This window comes from Ictalurus punctatus, chromosome 9 (assembly GCF_001660625.3).
Source record: "Ictalurus punctatus breed USDA103 chromosome 9, Coco_2.0, whole genome shotgun sequence".
Lineage (NCBI taxonomy): Eukaryota > Metazoa > Chordata > Actinopteri > Siluriformes > Ictaluridae > Ictalurus > Ictalurus punctatus.
In genome coordinates this window covers 8879801-8896038 of record NC_030424.2, presented here as the reverse complement: position 1 = coordinate 8896038, position 16238 = coordinate 8879801, and the positions used below count along the sequence as shown (strand labels likewise).

The 16238-nt window shown below is 40.9% G+C and overlaps 1 protein-coding gene across 3 annotated transcripts in view; it reads left to right on the top strand.

Moving 5' to 3' along the window:
* eif2ak4 (eukaryotic translation initiation factor 2 alpha kinase 4) overlaps positions 1-16238 on the top strand; it is a 66304-nt gene that overhangs the window by 48976 nt on the left and 1090 nt on the right. For all 3 annotated transcript variants that reach the window (XM_047157549.2, XM_017476212.3, XM_047157550.2), the window contains 7 exons: positions 2297-2383; positions 7925-8034; positions 8154-8212; positions 9212-9315; positions 9877-9945; positions 12127-12171; positions 14306-14421. In XM_047157549.2, coding sequence (XP_047013505.1) covers positions 2297-2383; positions 7925-8034; positions 8154-8212; positions 9212-9315; positions 9877-9945; positions 12127-12171; positions 14306-14421 — 590 coding nt within the window. The remainder of the gene's footprint in view (positions 1-2296; positions 2384-7924; positions 8035-8153; positions 8213-9211; positions 9316-9876; positions 9946-12126; positions 12172-14305; positions 14422-16238) is intronic.

The following is a 16238-nucleotide window of genomic DNA, read 5'->3' as shown; positions in this document are numbered from 1 at the left end:
AAGATAATGTGACACGCATCATGCATTTTCTTTCACAATATGACCTTATTTCTGAGTGAAACAGTATATTTGGGTGTGTTGGAGTTCAGAATTTGATTGGATTATAAACAGTGGGCATGTCTCTGCCAGTAACCATCATAGTGATGGATCCAAGAATCAGAGGCCCTGTAGAAATGGAAGAAAGTCATTTCAGTTTAGTGGAAGTTTATGCACAAAAATAACTTTCTGTTAAGTGTTTAGTACAGATGAATCTAGGCAGAACACAATCGAACCAAGGCATGAGCTAAGAAAGATCTGTTTTGGTTTCATTTCACTTTTAAATGTTTTGTCTTAGGCCAAGCAGTGGATTTGTCCTGCCAGGTTGCACTGACCTCGCTGCTGGCCATACAGTTGACAATATGTGGCATGAACAGAGCTGAGGCCAGACAATCCAGTGATGTAAAATTTTAAGAGGAAATTATATAAGATTAACCTGAAGGAGACATATTTATTTATTTATTTATTTATTTATTTATTTTAATGAATTCATATTAGAAGAAAGCCTGGTTCGTTGTACAAGAGTTAGATGCATTGACAGTCCGGCAGTTCCGTTTACTAAAGCAGAACCTTTACTACTGTGCTATGGCTGTTGGATGACTCTTGAGGTTGGCTGGCTGGGACTGAGGGTGATGAGTGCAGCTCTGAGCCATGCTGCACAGAATGACGTCTGCACCGCAGTCACTGAGCCAGATGTGGACGTCACGCAGCATGTGTGATCAGGATAAATCTGCCCCCAGATACATGCATTGCATGCATGTGTGACGTACACACAGACACATGTTCACCAGCCAGCCATCCAATAGACATTGTAGGAATACACAGAAATACGGCATTACATTTGCGCTAGCATTTTCCTGAGAGTCTGTGGATATGTGGTTAAATCAGCCTACATAAGGATACATAAAGGATGTAAATTAATTAAGAAAAGTATGTAAGTTAACGTAAAGGACAAAAGTAAAGGGTGTAAGTTAAGTAAGTAAAAGGATGCGAGTTAACATAAAGGATGTGAATCAAGAATATAAAGGATGCAAGTTAAATAAGTAAACAATGTAAGTTTAGAACATAAAGGATATAAATTAAGTAAGAAAATCATGTAAGTTAAGAACGTAAAGGGTGTAAGTTAAGTAGGTAAACGCTGTAACTTAAGAATCTGAGTTAACACAAAGGATGTGAATTAAGAACATGAAGGATGCATGTTAAGTAAGTAAAGGACATAAGTAAAATAAGAATGCAAGTTAAGAACATAAAGGATATAATTAAGGGATGTAAAGTAAGTAAAATATGTAATATGAAAATGAAGGATGCAAGTTAAGAAAAAGAATAAGGATGTAAGAATATATAAAATATGATTTGATGTTCATCTCTCCAGTACTGTCACCTATATGAGGAAAAACTAGATTTAAATACAATTTGTGATTCAATTTCAGTTTTACAATGGCTCTACAATAGGGATACCTGAATTCCATGTACAAATGGGCCTATCTGGCTCAAATTAGCATGCACAATATCATTTTAACTTATTTATAAGCATAATACAACATCCATATAGTGTTTGTCTATTTAAATCAACACATAAACAATTCAAAACTCTCATGTACTCTCAATACTCGCAATGTGGTATTAAAACTTGTGCTGTACCTACATCATGTTGAGTTACCTGTACAAACCTAAATGTTGTGATAGCTTTCCTGCTTCCTACCCAAACATGGTGCTGTGCTGTGCACGTCCATTTTAATGGACTTAATTGGACAGCGGGCGACACTTGTGTGTCTTATCAGCCTCTCTTACATGTGTCTGTGTCGCTTGTCAGCTCAGTAACAACACTCACCATACGACTTCCCGTTAGTTGCACTTAACATGCTTATGCACTGATATCCATCTGCCTTTTACACAAAGCTAATATAGGGTGGAATCAAAGGACATTTTGAAAGTGAAATAATTTTAAAATTAATGATATTCTATAGAGGACTGGGACAGTGTTGGACAAATAATAACCGAAATTAAATAGTAGATCTCTGAGAAAGCATTAATGTTACACCTCGATTTGTGATCCTGAGTCTGTACATATTGTTTCCCTGTAAATACCCAGAAACTGGAATGTTATCGGTGTTTGTTATAATGAACATTTTTATCGGTGTCATCAGTGTTAATGTTATAATAAACATATTATAATGTTATATGTTTGTATGTGAGAGAGGGAGTTTCCTGTTTAGTGTGGCTGAGGATAAATCATAAATATTCTCTGTGTGTGTTTCAGTCTCAGGAGGCTCTTCTGGATCATTGCAGGCTTGCAGGCATCACATTCATGGTTCTGGTCTCTGACAAAGAGGGCACCTATGTTAAAGTAAGCCTCAAAAACAAGCCTTTCTTTCTATTTGTGTGAAATGTACAAATGCATTAGTTATGTATTTCTGCTTTTCTGGTCACAAGGTTTTCAAGGTTAGACAAATTGTAAATGTATTAGTTTGCCCACTAGTTCATATGTGCTGCTCAGATTTGTTTGCTTGAGAACCTTAGGCTGAAAAGTGTGGGAACTAGTCTAAGAAGTAGCAGGTGTATTGAGTTAAGTAATTTAATACAAACTGGGGGAAATTAACAAGTGTATGATTATGATCCTTTTTTTAAATAATTTTTTAAAATAACGTTTCTAATGTAGCACATTGTGTTTGTGCCTCAGCAAAAACTCAGCGAGTCATTGGCCAATGTTTTGGCTATAAGCTGTTGCGTTCTGTCCTCACATCACATGTAAAAGATATTATTTGTGTCTGGCTAGCATCTTGTCAACATCATTAAATGTGTGGAGTAAGCAGGAACGTTTTGATGGCTTTGTGCCAAATAGTATTTTTCTGGGTTTAGTCAGTGTCTCCACATGCCCACATGTTCCTGATACTGAAAAGATCATGCGACATCTATGCACAAGAATTAACTCTAATTGAACATACAAATAAAAAATGAATAGCCCAGACACACCAGGGGCAGTGATTTGTCTACCCCATGTATTTGAAAATTAAACCTTTGGTGCCATTTTCAAGATTTATAAACATGTGTGGCTGCCTGGGACAACCCATGGGATGTCACTGTGGCTTTGGCAAACAGCCAAAAAAGACATAACATTGACTTTTAGCCTGCTGTTTAAACTTGCCTAGACTGTCTTCCTGAATAGAGCTTGTTTGGTAAAGAGCCAGTTTAACAAGCAAACGGTGGTAAATGCAGTCAGTCTGCATAAAGAAAAGTGAAATTTCCTCACACAAAAAGGGAAACTATGAAGGTGGGGCCATAACTAAAAATAAAAAAAGATAATCTAGAAGGGGGAAATGAGCTCATGGGTCACTGGTAATGCATGGAATGCATTTAAAGGTTAAATGGTGCACTTACACTTCCAAACACTATGTAGGTTAGAACCATGGTTCCATATGTAACTGCGGTTCTATGAATTTCGGATGACCGCCAGAGATGTCCATCACGTGTACGTGCAGGTCGAGTGTTTGTATCAGCAAAGTCACCTGTTACCTGGTGATGTATGCCATTTACCCCAGTACTAAAGGTGTGTTCACCCTGGAAGTGACCTCTTAGCAATCTTCTTGCGAATCTTCCGAGTGACTGCCAAGCTCTGGCAGTCATCTGAAATTCATAGAACTGTGGTTACATACGTAACCATCATTCTATTTCATTTCTACTGACCTCCAGAGGTGGTACTTTAAGCACCTGGATGAGTAGTACCAAAAAGGTCACAAGGAAGTTCTACGTGCTCTTTAAAAAAAAAAAAAAAAAAAAAGAAGAAGCTGTGAATCCGGAGGAAAAAGTGCTGTCGCCACTCGCAAATCTGCAGGTTGATGCCCATGATGCGGCTGCACAAATATCTGAAAGCTGGACCCCTTGAGTGACTTTGAACCTGAGGAGGGATCTGGAGACCAATGCCCTTATAGGCATAAATGATGGCATCTACAATCCTTTTTGTCAGATGCTGCTTGGACAAAGCGTGACCTCGCTTATGCCCTGTATGACATACGAACAGTGAATCTGACTGCCGGAATTCAGCAGTCGTTTGAATATAACACTTTAGTGCTTGCACTGGGCACAACAGGCTCGCACTCGAGAGCTCATCTCGACTTCATCCCTGCTCATCCTCCTGAGTTGGGGGCTCAAAATCTGACAGACTGAGGGGCTGGTTTGTATAAGATGAAGAAAAGGTCTTTGGGAGAAATTAAGGGTTCTGCCATAAAGTTACCCCTGTGTTCCCAGAACTCCAGTGTAGGCACTCTAGGCTTACTGATAAGGCATGCAACCCACCTACTCATCTAGCCGATGCCATGGCTAAGAGGAAAACTGTTTTCATAGACAGCCACCCCAAATCAGACCTCTCTAAGGATTCAAATGGAGGCTGACACAGTGCCTCTAATATGAGTGGCAAGTCCCAAGAGGATACTTGGTTTTATCGAGAAGGTCTCTGTCGTTGTGCAGCTTTGAGAAAGCAGGTCACAAGGGTGTGGGACCCAGTTGTCACGCCATCTACTCTATTATACATGGCTGAGATGGCAGCTATATATACCTTGATGGTCGAGGCTGCAATGCCTCCATCAAGATGGGACTGGAGAAAGCTGAGGATTATCGGTATGGAACAGCATGTTGGCTCCTGATTTTGTGCTTGGTACCACTCGGAAAAAAGCTTCCATCTGTTAGCGTACAACGCATTGGTGGAAGGTGCATGTGAGTTGTCGATGGTCTGTACAACTGCTGGATCACACAACCTTAATAATGGCTCTGGCCTTCAGAGGCCAGACCCAAAGTTGCACCTGGGATGGGTTCGGGTGCCAGATTTGACCCTCCAGCTGTGAGAGGAGATCCCTCCTCACAGGGAGGTACCAAGACTCCCTGTACAGTAATCTGTGTAATATTAGGAACCACACCCTCCCTGGCCATTTGGGAGCTGCTAGTAGCACCTTGTGATTTGCCTTCGAGGATCCTGCCTAGGGTGGGCAGTATCAATGGTAGTGGAGGGAAAGCATACAGTACTCGATTTGGCCACACATGGGCCAGTGTATCTTGGCCCAAGGGGCATGTTGGTTCCCACAGTGAAAACCAAAGGGAACAGTGTGTCATTGACGATGAGGTGAAAAGGTCCAACTCTACCATGCCATGTCTGTACCAGATTGCTTGCACTACTTCGGGGTAGGGCTTCCATTCGCCAGGGTGGGGGCGTTGCCGGGATAGGAAATCTGCAGCTGTGTTTTGAGTGCCTGGTAAGTGCATTGCCTTCAGGCTCAATAGGTAAGGATGGGCACAAAATAACAGTTGTTGGGCCAGCCTCAAGGATTGTGTGGACCTGGTGCTCCCCTGGTGATTTATATGGTAGACCACAGATGTGTTGTCTGTTCTTATAAGGTCATGCCTTCCTACCAGCACTGGAAGGAAACTTTTGATTTTGGAGCTACTGCCTGTAGCTCCAACACATTTTTGTGTTGTTTCTGCTGCCAAGGACTCCACTGGCCTCTGACTGTCCTGCATTGCCATACAGCTCCCCAGCCTGCCAGGGAGGAATCTGTGGCCACTACGTCTCTGCGAGAAGGTATGGCCCCTAAGGGAACCCCCTGGGTAAAATATGCTTTTCTCCACCATGGGTGCAGGCACTTTAGGCAACTGGCAGTGACTCTGACCAGCTTGTGCCTGTGTTGAGTGGGATGCAAGCCAAGGTCGTTCAGCCAGATATGGAGAGGCCATAATGACAGAAGGCCCAAACGGACCACCGATGAGGCTTCTGTGAGCATACCTAGCAGTCTCAGAAACACTTTGCGGACCAGAGCCCTGCTTCTTCTGAAGCAACCGATGAGCTGGAGGATGTTGTTGACTTGCTATTGAGAGGGGGTAGCCATCATCAACCGTGAGTCCAACTGGATGCCAATAAACACTATTCGTTGACTGGGTATCAGAGAGCTCTTTCCATAATTCACTGTAAGCCTTCGTTTAGTAACATGGGAGATCAGCAATGCTGATTCTCTGAATGCACTGACTGGAAACAGATCAACCAGTCGTCCAGGAACGGGAAAATTCGCATCATCCTGGCCTGTAATGGAGACAGTGCCACTGCTACACACCTGTTGAAGACCCTTGGTGCCAGTGAGATCCCGAATGGGAGCACACAAAACTGATAAGCCCTTCCCTAGAAGGCAAAATGGAGGAATTGCCTCTGCTGGGGTGCGATTGGGATGTGAAAATGTGTCTTTCAGGTCGATGGTTGTAAACCAATCGTTCTGCCTGATGATTTGCAGCACATCCACGCTACGTAGCATGTGGAGCTTGAAAACCTTGAGGTGTGTGTTCAGAGGTCTTAAATCCAGTATGGGGCAAAATCCGCCATCTTTTTTTAAGAAGAATCCACGGGAGCATTACAGTCATTGTCTACCCCCTCGCCCCATATAATTTCTGGAGGGGCAATGGACAGAAGGCTGGCCTTGCTGTGCCAAGCGAGGGGGCTGGCTGACGAAACCTCTCTGGGCATTGTGCTCTCGGCTGGGTAATCGGCCGTGGTATGTACTGAGCCATATTTGTTTCTAGGAGAGATTTAATCTCTGCAAACTCAGAAACCAAGGTGTCTACCTTCTGGGCTAGGGGATCTACCTTTCTGCATTTTCCCTTACCAAGGGCCCCCCCATGTATCGCTCTTACGGCGCTTATGAGAGCTAGGAGACATGGCCTGTGTAGGATGTGGTTGAGTGCACAACATGCTCTCTAGCTGGGCCAGCCTGGCTGCCCGTGCTGCTAAGCTCATGGAGCTGCTGTTCATGCATACCATCTCAGTCAGTCTCTCTCTTAAGTGGTCATCCCCCAGGCAAGAAGGACCTCTCTCATGGCCATCCTCTAGTTCAAGAGGGGTCTGGCAATCAATACGTCATGAACATGGGTACCAGCAGTGATTACTATGTGGTTTTCCCTGTGTGAACAATTTGCCAGGTGGTAATTGAAAACGAAAGAGAAATATATCCACTTTGTAGTTAGTCTGTATGGTAAGCTGAGATGACACTCTCTTTCAATGTAACTAATAATTAAAGAAATCCACAAACTAAATCTCGGGGACAAAAAACAATCCCCCGTTTCAGTCCTCCTGTCAGGGTGCGTTGTGCAGCCTGTCCTACCAACAACGAGTCAATTATGAAAATTAAACCATACAAATATTGGGGGGTGATTTCCTCCATCATAACTATGGCACAGTTAATAGCAAACACCCTCACACTGTAGCCAATAATTAAATAAATTCATGAACTAAATCAAGGGTATGAAAAACACTTCAATGAAGCCCAGTCAGGCTGTGTTGCTTACCGAAAGTGCCTCAAAAAATTAAACGACCAAAATTGTGGGGAATGACTGCACGATACTTATAAACAGAAAACTACAGGAGGAGATTCCAGCGCGACCTCAAGAGTTTAACGTTGTATCAGCATTAAGGCGAGCAACACCAAACTGATCACGAACTGTAAACTGCCGATTGCTGAATTCGAGCATGCCCACTCCTAAACAGCGTTGATAGCAGAGTTCACTTACCTCTTGCAGGATAGTGCTTTATCTGAAGTTAAATAATCACGATACCTTTGGGTTACAAGATTACCAGCGGTACCTGCACTCCTGAAACCTGCTTACCAACGCGAGAAGATAACAAGAGGTCACTTCCGGGGTGAACGTGCCGTCAGTACCGGGGCAATAGGCATACGTCACTCAGGTCACAGGTGACTTTGCTGATACAAACACTTGACCTGCACATACACGTGATGGACATCCAGGTGCTTAAATCACCACCTCTGGTGGTCAGTAGAAATGAAATAGAACTCAAACAGCATATTTTGTTACATTTGTGTTATACAAATGTTATGTTTTGTTTCTTTCTGTGCTGTAGGTGAAATCTTTCGAGAAGGACCGTCAGTCAGAAAAGAGGATTCCAGAGTCGGACTTGGTGGATCACGTCATCCAAAAATGCCGGACCAAACTCTCTGATGAGAGAAGCCGGTGAGTATCACTCCATTGTGTCTTTACGCCTTATGCCATTTATCTTTGATTCAGCAGCACAAAGGGAAGCTATGAACACCGACACTTGTTTAACTTCATGTTCTCTTGATTTCTCCCAGAGAGGTATCGGAGGGAGGGTCTCTCCAGAATTCTAAGGGATCACTCCTGCTAAACTCAGGTATCAACTTTCCTACTTGGCCTCTGTTGTTGTTTTGCCTGTTAAGCTGGAGGAGGTGAGCTAAAATAGACCACACACAGCTAAACAAGAATTTCATTTAAAGTTCATTTACCTTCAGAGCAAAACCAGCACTCTGCAAGTGTGTGTGCGCTCACACATATTTGTATACTACACACTGGGTACCTTAAAAGGCCAAACATAATGAGTACAATTTATGAGCCTACATTTTACAATCCTATTATGTTGTTGGATTTATTTTCACATGGTCATGTGGCAGAGACTCTTTTTACTTACTTTTGAAAAGCGACAAAGCAGTAAAGAATGTTAATCGCAAAGTTACTCCAAATAAATTCCACACTAGCACTGAAATTGACACCTTCCTCTTAATTCAAGCCTCCTGTCCTCAGTGCGTCTTTAAATAAATGCACATTAATGAAGGAAGGAGTGAATGAAGGAAATGTAGGGAGGGACTATAGGAAATGCAGGAAGATTGGAATGACAGAAAGAATGAGTAAATGAAATAATGAATGAAGGAATTAAGGAAGCAGGGAATGAATGAAGGATTGATTGAGGAAATGTATGAAGTAAGGAATGAAAGAAAGAATGGTTGACTGACTAAAGGAAATTCAAGAATGAACCAAGAAATCAATAAAGGAATGAATGTAGAAGGTAAATGTGACTGGTTTTATTATGGCTCTGTCATTAGCACGATATCTCAAGAATGAGTGTTTGAATGTTTGCAGGATTTTATATAGAATTATCATTGTGTCCAGCATATGAAATGATTACATTTTGGAATTCATCCAAACAGGATCAAAGTCACCGCAAGGTCAAATGTCTGAAATAATTTACTTGAATAGCTTCCTCATTTGAAGTATATTTAAAGGTTATTTGTGGCATCGAAATTAGTAACAAATGGATTAGACTAGGCATATCCCTGTTGATGCTGCTGGTGTTGATGACGACTTGTTTTTTAATAAAATGTGTGCCATGTATCAGGGTCATCGGAGCAACACGGGGGAGGCGCAGCAATGAACATGAATGTAAACCTGGTTACACCGGACAAGGTTTCAGCCAGCACACGACGCCGTTATGAGACACAGGTATGACATTTCACCAGAATCTCAAGACAACATAATGTCTTTTAGATCTTGGTTATTGCAGTCTTGTGTTTAGGTGTGGCTGCATTAATGCATACACTTAAACAAGCACTTCACCTACATGTGCCAACATTTAACATTAATGAAGAGAACCAGAAAATTCTGGTGTTCTCCCAGCTCCCTCAGTGACTCTCAGTAAATAGTAAACACTGCACACTCCAAGTCCTCATAACACACTTGGATCAAAACAAGGTTATAAAACACCTTATAGTTCCGCATCTCTCCCATGTCCAGAGCCTGTGAGAAACACCAGCGGCCTCTGCATTAGAGAGTAATTTGGCATAGCTGCCTTCAGCAAGGGGTTAGGAAGCATGAATTGTAAAAAGTGTGACTATTCCATCACAGACCCCCCCAATGCAAGTGAAGTATTACTGAACTCCCAATCCTTAAGTGAGAGACAGACAGAGTTAAACACTCCTTGCTGTATATCTTACAGCAATGTCCAGTATTCATGTTTATTGTGATCAAGGGAGAAATGTTTCCTTTCTCTCTGTGTACTTCTAGATACAAACCAGATTGCAGAATCTTGGCAACAGTTTGCAGAACAAGAGTAATGACATCGAGGTGCTGGCTGTAAGTGAATGCTATTCTGGTTTTCTTTCTCCTTTTAGTCATTTTAATTAGATTTTTCCTTAAATTGTTTGTTTTTCCACATTTTAACAAAAATCGATTAATAATCAGATTTTAAACCTCAATCAGAAACAAAACGGTTATATATACACCTCAGTCGGAATAGAGTGAACTGATTGAGGTCAATCTGAATGAAATTCGTATCTAGTTAGAAATTGTAGGTAATCCATTAAATAGAAGCATCATAGTCATGTAAACCTTTGTGTCCGATTACTTTATCAGAATTTGTGTGTGAAATCTGTGCATGAGTGTTTGTCACGATACACTCCAGATGAAATAAAATGGTCCTTTATGCATAACATAAGAAGATGAGAAAAGTCATTGAACTTATCTGTAATGTGAGCATTTTGTTATTTTCAACAAACAAATATCGAGCAAATATAAGTGGCTGAGCAACCTTATTGCACTTCTTGTTGTTTGTTTAATTAATAATTACAATTGGCCTCCCAAGTGGTACAACAAAAAACTGTTTGACGCATCATTGGGAGAGCAAGGACAAGTTAAAATCCCAATGAATTCAATTGGAATGAATCCATTTACACCGGTGACAATCAGGCATATGACCACTGCCATCAAAACAAGGGTAGCAAAGGGGAAAACTTGCAAAGGGTAGTTTTGAAAGCCTCATTAAATCACCAATTAGAGTCCTGCTAACTTAAGTTTTTAATCAAAACTGCTCTTAAAAAAAAAGAAAAGAAAAAGCACCCCAATCTTTCCATCATTATCTAAATTACTTGCATATTTAGATTGTTGTTGTTTTATGACCAATTTCATTTGAAGTATTCGCTGTGCAATTTTCAAAGCATACACTTTAGAGTCTACATTGTCCAAACATTTTTAATTGCAGATTTTGATGTGTACTAATGCTGCGGTCGACACAAGATTGCAACTTGTAGTTCCAAACTTCCAACCAGGAAAAGCCCAAGAAAACACCACCTTAACTTTTACTTTAAATTCCTGCTTATCAACCTGGAGCCGTCTTCTCATCTGCGAGTTACTGCCCAGTTTATGGATTAATGTAAAATCAACATGACTGCTTGCAGAATCAAAAATAAATAACGTTGCACTTCTTACCTTTATATGAGGTGTATATACAAGTATTTACTTTAGATCAATCAATATACAAACATATTTTCTTGTTAAATCTATAACCCTGACTGTACAGTTCACTGTCTGAGGAGGAAAATGTACATCACTCATCACAGTTAGCTGACTAGCTTGTTGCTAACAAAATACAAGCATTGAGGTGTCCATGTTTTTTTTTTCTTTTTTTTCCCCCCTCTCCATTTTGTATGTAGAATGCACTAAGAAAATAATGTCATCCGATCTGCGAATTACCGCTGACGAGCCACAATTCGAATGCAGCATAATACTAAAAGAAGATTATTAGTGCCATCTGCACTACATAAGAAAAGGTCTGATTTGTGGCTATACTAAAATTTTTGTTCTTACACATTCCTAAAGACAAATCGTTCTATTTGGGGTGCAGTATACGTAAACACCACCACCGCATCAGGTATCCAGAAACAGAATTAAATGTTGGTATAGAATGCCACTGTCTGAGATTCCTTCATCTGGCTACTTTTTTAAAGGCATGTGTTTTGAAGAAATATGTGTATTCTTTGTTGCCCAATATATGCCATAATCCGGTTTAGCAGCTAGATTGTACAGAAAAAGGTCATTTGAAAATGGCAGCCATCTCAATAACTGGCAGAGGCAATCTCAAAGTGAAATATGTCACCACACAGACAATAAGTTGTAATATTTAACTGTATTCTCTGCAGAATTCTAGTATTTGTTGCCTTTAAAACCTGAGACTAAGTAACTCTGGATCACTACAACAACTGTGCACAGTATTATAACACTGTTAGTCCATTAGTCTGTATACATTACAGGAAAGTGTTTGGGGTAGGTGCTCTGTACAGTAACTAATCTCTGCTCAGTGGAACTTGGCTGGCCTTTTGCAAGTATTGAGTCATCTGAGAGATGCAAAGACACTTTGGGAATTTCCTGTGAACTGGTACAGTGTGTTTGTATGCTGATAAAGTGTTTTGTGTACAATTCACATCCTAGATAAGACTCCATTGTGTCTGCAAAAGTAACATTGTTTCCCTTCACTCCCAGGTTGACTTGCCCAAGGAAACCCTCATCAACTTCCTGTCTCTGGAGGTTTGTATCCGCTTGTAATTATAATGAGCTGTTGCAAGTAAATAAACTAAATTCCAGCAGAACAGAGTGGGGAGGGTGGGACAGGCTTTGGAGGCACATAAACAGGAAAAAGAGGGGATCCTGTCTGGTATGCAGAGTATATAGGAAACCTGTCTTGGAGGTGTCCACATTTTTATTGTGAGGGGAAACCCTTGTTCTCTAGTTTCATTCTCAGCACTGATTGAGCCACTGGTGGAGAAGGAAAAATAGGTAGTTTGACTGGCTGCCAGAGTTGGGTGGTGGAAAAGAATCCCCTGGTCTTTGTTTGAACTAGAAATAAAGTAGAGCTTATGCGGTTTCAAGAAATATAAGTCCAGACGAGAAATGTAATTGACGCAGGCTGACGTAGTACACCGAATGAATGGATGTCTTGTCCTCGAATACACATCGAGCAGTGGTGGATAGGAAAATATGAAAAGAAACTATGTGGGTTTAAAGCAGAAAATAATGCACAATGATTGAACCTATACCTCAGGGAACCAGAGCTGAAGGTGACTAAATGCAGCCTCTTATGAAAACACCACACCTCATTTCTTACCATTTTGTGTAAATATGTACTTGCATTACTGAGGTGCTAGTGAATAGTTATGTCTATTGCTATAGCGCTTAATAAAAATAGTCACACTTGTACTATTAAATATCTTAGACTTTACTGTAACACACTGTTCTGTTCACTACATGGTATAATAGATGACTTGATCCAGAACTGTCCTTAGTTTTTATAGCAATTATTCCGTAAATTTTGCAGGTGAGAGATTATATAAAAATATACACACTCACCAGCCACTTTATTAGGATCACCCCCCGCCCCTCCATTACTTCCCCCATTGGTTCATGCTATGGATTCCACAAGATGTTGGAAACATTCCTTTGAGATTCTGGTCCATGTTGAAATGATTGCATTCCATAATTGCTACAGATTTGCTGCAGAGTGAATCTCCCATTCTACAACATCCCAAAGGTGCTCTGTTGGATTCTGTTGGGATGAACTTATTTCTCATGTTCATGGAACCACTTTGAGATGACTTTGGGCTTTGTGACATGGTGTGTTATCATGTAAGATGGGGAAATTGTGGACATAAAGGGATGCACGTGGTCTGCAAAAGTGCTCAGATATGCTGTGGAATTCAAACAATGCTTGACTGGTTATAAAGAGGCCCAGTGTGTGCCAGGAAAACATTCCCCACACCAATAAACCACCACAACCAGCAGCCTGAACAGTTAACACAAGGCAGGTGGGCCCATGAATTCATGCTTTTGGCACCAAATTTTGACCCGACAATCTCCATTTCCCAGCAGAAACATTGATTCATTAAACCAGTTGACATTTTTCCAATCTTCTTTTTCCAAACTGTCTGGTTTCTGTGAGGCTGTGTCCACTGTAGTTTCCAATTCCTGTTCTCCAATGACCGGTACCCAATGTGGTCTTCAGCTGTTGTAGCCCATATGTCTCTAGTTTTGATGCATTGTGCTTTCTGAAATGATTCTCTGCTCACTTCTATTGTAAAGACTGGTATTTCAGATTGGATATCTGTCGTGTCAGCTCAAACAAGTCTTGCCATTCTCATCTGACCTTTCTAATTAACAGTGCATTTCCACCTCTAGAATTGGCACCTGCTGGTTGTTTAAAAAATATATATTATTATTTATTATTGCACTATTATATATTTGATGTGAACAAGCTCAAGAGCTGAAGCCTTTAACCTGGATCTGCATGATTTTATACACTGCTGCTACCACATGATTGGTGGATAATTGCATGAATGAGCAGCTATACTAATAAAGTGGCTGGTGAGCGTGTATAGTATTCCAGGCCTGAGCAAGTGAAAATATTTTGCATGAGATTTCAGTTAAATTATTCAGTTATTATGCCTATTTCTGGACAGTTTTACTAAAGGATTTATTTATTTTTATTTCTAAAAATAAACAAATGATCTGCCAGGAGAATTGGTTATTTTGACAGTAACATTACATAGTGGTTATTTAAAGTAACTGAATATGTTGAAATAGATTTGTTCTTAATATGTTTGCTGAAAAGCATTTTAAGAAATGAATAAACCATCAATGCCACCTCTGCTCTTTCTGATTGATGCAGTTTGATGGAGAGGAGCAGTTCAACATCAGTGTTAAACACTTACTCTCACATCTGCCCAAGCAGCGCTATCTTAAGTGCATCTGTGAGGAGATCCACCGTTTCAAGATGAGTAAAAGGTAAAACCATACGGAATGAGGTTTAGGAGAGTCATCATTTTATAAAATACACCAAATGTTCCTCAGGATTTTAATCTGAGTTTATTGTCAGTCAAGCTATGCTGGAAAAAACAGAAAGAGTCTGAAGTAATTCATGTATCCATTCATTCATTCACCTTCAGTAACTACTTCATCCTGGTCAGGTTTGCTGTAGACCCAGATTCTATCCTGGGAACACTGGGTCTGAGGGTGAAATACTCCTTAGATGGGACATCGGAGGGTGCCACACAGGCAGTCCGCCTATTAGCACATTATTGGTGGGAGGAAACCATAGAATCAAGAGGAAACCCACATAGACATGGAGAGAATATGCCTGTTGCTCTTGCTGAAGTTATTTAATACTTATTAATTTAGTATGGGCAAATATTAACTGTTTTTACAACTAATGTATTTAACAGAATTTAAGTATCGTATGCGTCACTAGTCATATGCTCAGTACCAGACTCCAGAGGTGAAATAAATCCAGTCCTGTATGACCACAGCTTTACAGAGATTTGAACGTTCACAAGATTTTTTGCATGAAGGCTTTAATAATTAGCTGAGTTGATTCAGTTGCACATTTGTATTTTCATTGCTGTGCGCTTGTTTGGTCTATGTATACAGTTGCAGTCAAAATTATTCAACTCCCATTGCAAATCAGGTTTATTGTCAAAATTTACAGACTTTCAACTGTTTGCAATGAACAAATCCAACAAAAGCAATTGAGAGAGTTCAACACGTGCTTCAAGTGGTTTCCCCAAATTCAACTGAAAATGCAACTTATAATGATTTCTCCATTTTCCAAATTATTCAACCCCCTGAATAGAATGCAAAACAGGTGTTGTCTCAAGCAAACCTGATGCAACTAATCAAGGGCTTCATTAATTGCACCAGGTGTGCTTGAGCTGGAACACATGAAATACCTGAACTGGCTAGGGGCAGAAAGTGCTTGAAATACCTGGACAGGGCAGAAAAAGGAATCTATCAAAAGCTGCAATCAGATTTCTGAGAAGGCAGGTTGTGAAAAACCCTCGAGTGACTGCAAAATACCTGCAGCAAGACTCGGTGGCAACAGGCACTGAGGTTTCAGTGAGCACAGTTAGGCGCGCACTAAATGCAGAAGGTTTCCATGCCAGAACTTCAAGACGTACACAACTACTGACCCAAAGGCACAAGAAAAGTCGGCTAAAAATCATATATATAAGCCACAGAAGTTTTGGGATTCTCTTCTGTGGAGCGGCGAAACAAAATGGGAACTTTTCGGCACGATGGATCAGCGGTATGTCTGGAGAACGATTAATGAATAAAGAACACTCTGTCCACAGTCAAGCATGGTGGTGGCTTGGTGATGCTCTGGGGCTGCTTTGCATCCTCTGGCACTGGAAACCTGCAGTGTGTGGAAGACAAGATGGATTCATTGAAGTATCATGAAATCCTAGGAGAAAACATTGTGCCATCTGTGAGGAAGCTGAAGTTTGGGTGTTATTGGATCTTCCAACAGGACAATGATGACAAGCATACCTCAAATTCCACCAAGGCTTGGTTGCAGAAGAAGTCCTTGAAGATTCTACAGGGCCATCACAGTCGCCTGAATTGAACCCCATAGAAAATCTCTGGTGGGATTTGAAAAAGGCGGTTGCAGCACACAATTACAAGAATATTACTGAACTGGAGGCCATTGCTCATGAGGAATGGGCTAAGATTCCTCAGGAACGCTGCCAGAAGCTTCGCATCTCATTTGCAGCAGGTCATAACAGCAAAAGGGTGCTCTACTAAGTACTAAAGATGCTTGCGATGAA